The sequence below is a fragment of the Bidens hawaiensis genome, unplaced genomic scaffold, assembly GCF_021521415.1.
Source record: "Bidens hawaiensis isolate Kalapana, Puna unplaced genomic scaffold, B.hawaiensis_p1.1 tig00004525_1, whole genome shotgun sequence".
Classification (NCBI taxonomy): domain Eukaryota; kingdom Viridiplantae; phylum Streptophyta; class Magnoliopsida; order Asterales; family Asteraceae; genus Bidens; species Bidens hawaiensis.
The window spans coordinates 1,762,186-1,768,110 of record NW_027491273.1 but is presented as its reverse complement, the minus strand read 5'-3'; the positions used below and the strand labels follow the sequence as shown (position 1 = coordinate 1,768,110).

General features: G+C 40.4%; 1 protein-coding gene across 1 annotated transcript; it reads left to right on the top strand.

Moving 5' to 3' along the window:
* The first annotated feature begins 4,420 nt into the window (after positions 1-4,420).
* LOC143626878 (uncharacterized) lies at positions 4,421-5,056 on the top strand. Its single transcript, XM_077096821.1, has one exon. It carries the CDS (start codon positions 4,421-4,423, stop codon positions 5,054-5,056), a length of 636 nt encoding a protein of 211 aa, XP_076952936.1.
* The last annotated feature ends 869 nt before the right edge of the window (positions 5,057-5,925 follow it).

Sequence of the window (5,925 nt, the reverse complement as noted above, 5' to 3'; positions counted from 1 at the left end):
TTTGGGTAATAGTGGATCGATTGACTAAGTCTGCTCACTTCCTGCCCATTCGTGAAAACTACCGTGTTGAGCATCTCGCGCAGCTTTATGTCAAGGAAATTGTCTGCCGCCATGGTACTCCTTTGAGCATCATATCCGATCGCGATGGCCGTTTTATATCTCGCTTTTGGAAATCTCTCCAATCTGCGCTAGGAACTCGCTTGGACATGAGTACGGCATATCATCCTCAGACTGACGGTCAGTCTGAGCGAACTATTCAGACTCTTGAGGATATGCTCCGATCTTGTGTTCTTGATTTTGGAGGTAATTGGGATTCACACCTGCCTTTGATCGAGTTCTCTTATAATAACAGCTATCATTCCAGTATTGGTATGGCCCCATTTGAAGCACTTTACGGTCGTAAGTGCCGCTCCCCGATTTGTTGGAGCGAAGTGGGTGAAACTCAAATCACAGGACCCGAACTTGTTCAAGAGACAACCGATAAAATCGCCAAGATCCGTGATCACCTGCTGACTGCCAGAAGCCGACAGAAGAGTTACGCAGATCGTAGGCGGAAGCCTCTCGAATTTCAAGTTGGTGATCTTGTTCTCCTCAAAGTGTCGCCCTGGAAAGGTGTTGTCCGCTTTGGGAAGAAAGGTAAGCTTGCTCCTCGATATGTTGGTCCATTCAAGATTCTCGCGCGTGTGGGAAAAGTTGCCTACAGACTTGACCTGCCGCCCGCGCTCAGTAATGTGCATCCAACGTTCCATGTATCCAATCTCAAGAAGTGTTTAGCTGACGAGAACCTTCACATTCCACTTGATGAAGTTCAAGTTGATGAAACTATGCATTTCGTTGAGAAGCCTGTTGAGATTATGGATCGCGAGGTTAAGCAAACCAAGCGCAGTCGTATCCCTATCGTGAAAGTTCGCTGGGAGTCCAAGCGCGGAGCCGAGTTTACATGGGAAAGGGAAGATCAAATGAAGATCAAGTACCCGCACCTGTTCTCTGCGCAACCTATTTCGAGATAAATTTCGGGACGAAATTTCTTAAAGTAGGGGAGACTGTGACATCTGACCCGATCCGACCCGACCCAGGTACCCGTTTCTCTGACCCGATCTCTTTCTTTTATGATTTAGTATTTATTTATACTTATACTTTATTTTTAATAATAATATATATATTTTCCTTCCCGCCTCTTTCTCTCTCTTTCTTTCCGCCGTCCCGTCCCTCTCCTTCTCTCTTTCCGCCTTCTTTTCCCTCTTGTCGCCGTCCCGCCCTTACGCCTTGTTTCCCTCTTTTTCTTCTAACTCTTTGCTTGTCCTTTGTTCCTTCCCGCCTAAGGTTGTCTGCGCAGCTCCACGCGCCAGACCCCTTACAAGGAATCCTGCGTGAAGACCACCTGTACAGCGATTCGCGAGACGAACTCTTCTCGCAGCGCGCTAAGAATTGTAATTCTTCTCGCAGCGCGCTAAGAACGGTAGTTCTTCCCGCGACGCGCTAAGGATTTGTAGTTCTTCTCGCAGCGCGCTAAGAATCGTAGTTCATCCCTCGACGCGCGAAGAATTATAGTTCTTCCCGCGGCGCGCTAGGAATTTTAGTTCCTCCCGCGGCGCGCTAAGAAATGTGATTCTTCCCGCGGCGCGCTAAGAAATGTAGTTCTTTCCGCGACGCGTTAAGGTTGTTTCTGTGTCTGCCTTCGCGCTCGCGCACTTTTGCCTTAGCGCCTTAGCCTTCTCGCGCTAAACCTTTTGAGTTTTCTTCTGTTTAATCTAGCCGTTGCTTTTGAGTTGTCTTATCTTTTGAGCTGTTGACCTAATCTGCTTTATGTCTGAAAAGTTACTTTCGGCGCAGCATGCGCACCAACCCCATTGGTTGGCAGATAAAGTGACTGACATTATCTTTTGAGATCTGCTTTTGCCATGCTTGACCAGTACCTTTTTCTGATCCGCCCATGCTTTTTACTGTTCCCTGTCAGCTTTATCTTGCCCCCTGCAGCTGCCATATCTTTTGATATCTTTTGTTATCTTTTGTTTTGTCTTGTTCTGTTTGTCTTGGAATCTTTTCCCCTTTTTCTGGATTTATGTCTCCTAGGGTTTCTCTATAAATAATAACATTATTTTTCCTAACACTACACACACAAAACACTTAATCTCTTTTATTCTCTCTTGCTCCTTGCTCTCTCTGCCGCCTCCCTCTCTGCCTCCGTCTTCCTCCCTGTTCTGCCCTGCTTTTCCGGTAATATATATATATATATAATAATTTACTTATTAATTATGCTAACTTATAATCAAGACTTAAAACCGATCGTTAAAACAATAATCTTTACCTATAGGTTAACTTGCTTGTTTGGTTCTTGCTTTATCTATCATCGCATCTTTATCAAGTGAGTAATCTCGTACCTAATCCCTTTTTGCTTTTAATGTTTTGGGATGTTCATGTGTTCATACAAACTTAAAGTCTTAAACTTGTTTATGAACTTTAGTCGCGCAGTATCCCATGTGTTGAGGACGTAGACTTGGCTGTTATTTGTATGTGTGGATCATTAACCGTCTTGTCGGTCTATTCCGCAGTTTTCATGGTACCATTAGATGAACACGGGAGAACTATCGTTTATGATTTTCTCTTTTGTTACACTTGCACAGTTAGTCTTGTTTGTGAGCTCAATTGTGAGCACTGGCAGTCTTGTCTCTTAGAGTTGGTCCCGATCTGATTACACCCTTGTCGAAACCCAGACATACACATGTTGCGCGCAGATTTATGGTTATCTATGTATTGTATTAAACTTGATTTCTCACCAACACGCAAGTGTTTGACGTTTATTTTAACACATGTTCAGGTTTGCAGTAGCTGTTTTGGAGCTTGTGGACACATAGGAAGTTTTCTTTATTTTGGACCTAGATTAAAATGTATCAAGACAAGTTATTGCTGTTCGAATATTATGATTCATAATATATTGATTTATGTTGATTTATATTATTTGTGTTTGCTTTGCGCGTGCGCGAACGAATGTATTTATTAAATATTGACACCCAATAGTGTCACGAGTAATGAAACAATATGTGGCGCCCCGATGTATAATCCGCCTTTGGTCGGGGTGTTACACACGCCACCCACACCGTCTCCTTGGTGCATGGACTAGCTAGCTGTGTACCCCTCTGTTTAGGCTCTGGGTGTTTCCGTATTACACGACCTATTTATTTTAACATCATCGTCGTGTATTTTAGTAATTATATTTTGTTTCGCTATATTTCTGGTCCGTTTTGATATGTGTATATGCATTTGATTAAATTTGAGTATATTCAGATTACGTCCCGATCGTGTATCGGATTATGTTTCGCATTTAATTATAGTTCAGTTAAATGTTACACGTTATATGTTACACGTCACACATTATATGTTACAAGTTATATGTTTCTGGCTCTGGGTGTTTTTGTTATAGTTCTGATATATTTCCGCATGCGTTTGACCATGTTCTGGCCAAGTGTCGGATCATACATCCGAATTTTATTAAGTATATGTTTCGGTAAAAAGGGTTGGTTTCGAGTTTGAATTGAAGTTCGTATATTTATTCTCTTACGTCTGTCCTTACCTATACTATTGTTCTTTCCGTTACTGGGCAATTTTTGGCTCAGCCGTGTTTTCTTGTTTTGTTTTTCTTATTTTGTTTTCAGGTAATCCGGGATTCGGGGAATTTAGTGATGAGAAATAAAAATGAAGTTCAAGCTTCTAAAAGTTAATTCATTTTGTTTAATAATATGACGTAGGTTGCATTAATTTTTGTTGTATTTTGGATTGTGGCGTTGATTTGATATCTGTAATAGTAACACGTTAGCCTGTTCCGGGTTGGGGTGTTACAAAATGAGTGTGTGGTAGCAACGTCTCCATTGAGAAATTATTTGGTACATTTGGATATACATGTATACATTTGTTATAAGCTTTAGTTTGTTTAGTATACATGTAACCACATTACTTTGGTCTCTTATCAATAGTTCCAAAAACCCCAATCAAGGCAAGGAGTTTGACTTGTTTTATTCTAACACATCATATCCTTATTTCCGTTGGCTGAAAACATTTCTTGTTATAAATGATGATAGAAATTGTGTCCTCACACGAGAAGTGCATCCGAACAGTCTCTCAGATATGATCTAGACGTCTAAAATATAAAATATTAATTATATGATGAAAAGCTTAATTTCATTAAACATTATAGTGGCTTAAATAAGCCAAATTACAACAACCTTGACTAATGACTAGGAGAGTCTAAAGGCAAAGAATACGGTGGTCAAGGACTACCACAAATCCTATCCACAAATACACATAATATAATAAGGAAACTACTAAATTACATGGATATTATTTTACAATATTATTCTCTTTAATATGCCCCCACAAGATGGTGCAGCGTGGCGGATAGAGTTTCGAAAATAATGATCGGGTCATGAGATGGGCTTGGCGGCAGGATCCCAGATCATCGGTAGAGCTGAATGAGTTATTTGGGCTTCTGTCCAATATATATGAGTACGACTGGGTCGTTGGTTGTGATAAATGGATTTGGGCTGGATCTGAAGATGGCATGTTCTCGGTTTCTGCTGCAAAAAAACTTATTATTGACAGCCGACAATATGACCTGTTTTTTAAGTTTAAATGGGATGGGTGGATGCCGATCAAGTGTAATGTGTTGGCGTGGCGAGCGGAGCAAGATAGGATTCCTACTAAAATTGCTTTAAATAAACGAGGGATGGGTCTTAGCGAGGAAAGTTGTCCGTTTTGTGAATTGCATCAGGAATCCGCTAATCATATTTTCACAGGTTGTATTTTTGCAGCTGAGATATGGGATAGGATTGCCGTGTGGTGCCGTTTGGATCCTATTTTTGTGTTTGAAGTTCGGGATATTCTTGTGTTAGCGAAAGGTTTAAAGAAGCTGAAACTTGACAAAATGGTGGCTCATTGTATAGTGGTTACGACCTTATGGAGTATGTGGAATACAAGAAATGAGAAGATTTTTCAGGATAAAGAGACCAAAGCTTACGAGGTGGTGTCCAAGATTAAATCTTGTTCGTATTTTTGGATTTGAAATAGTTCTAGATTTAAATCTATAGAATGGAGCGATTGGTGTAAATATCCTTTTGGGTTGATGTAACTTGGTTTTCCTTGCGGCCCTCGTTTTGAGGACTTGCAGGTCGTTTGTGTTGAATGAAGCTTATTTTTCAAAAAAAAAAGATGGAGGAGCCATCGGATACTCCAATCTTGTATCTTAGACGAAGAAACGGTCCGCGGCCTAGAGGTTTTGTAAGAACATCGGCTAGTTGATCTTCAGAGTGGATGCGTTGTACACGTAATGAACCATTCCCAATTTTTTTCGCGAACAAAATGATAGTCTATCGCCACATGCTTCATACGCGAATGGTAGACCAGATTTGCACACAAATATGTAGCTCCCGCATTGTCACAAAAAAGTGTTGGTGATTTTGGCATAGAGAGACCAAGTTCCAACAGTAAGTTTTGAACCCATGAAAGTTCAACCGCACCATTTGCTAATGCCTTGTACTCGGCTTCGGTAGAGGAACGAAAGACAGATTTTTGACGGAAAGAACGCCATGAGAGAATGTTTGACCCGAGATAGATGATGTAGGCAGTAGTGGACCGTTTGCCAATGCTCTGATACCATATAAAATATTGATTGTATGATGAAAAACTTAATTTTATTAAACATTACAGTGGCTTAAATAAGCCAAATTACAACAATATTGACTAATGACTAGGAGAGTCTAAAGGCAAAGAATACGGTGGTCAAGGGCTACCACAAATCCTATCCAAAAATATACATAACTAGATTTTATTCCCCGTATTACAGGGGTTGTTTTACGTTATTCGTTTTTAATATTTATATATGTATATTTGGATTTTAATTTTATTTATTGTAAGAAAGTTAATAATTAATAT

Coding starts and splice junctions, on each gene's coding strand:
- LOC143626878 (XM_077096821.1), top strand. CDS start 4,421: ATGAGATGGGCTTGGCGGCAGGATCCCAGATCATCGGTAGAGCTGAAT.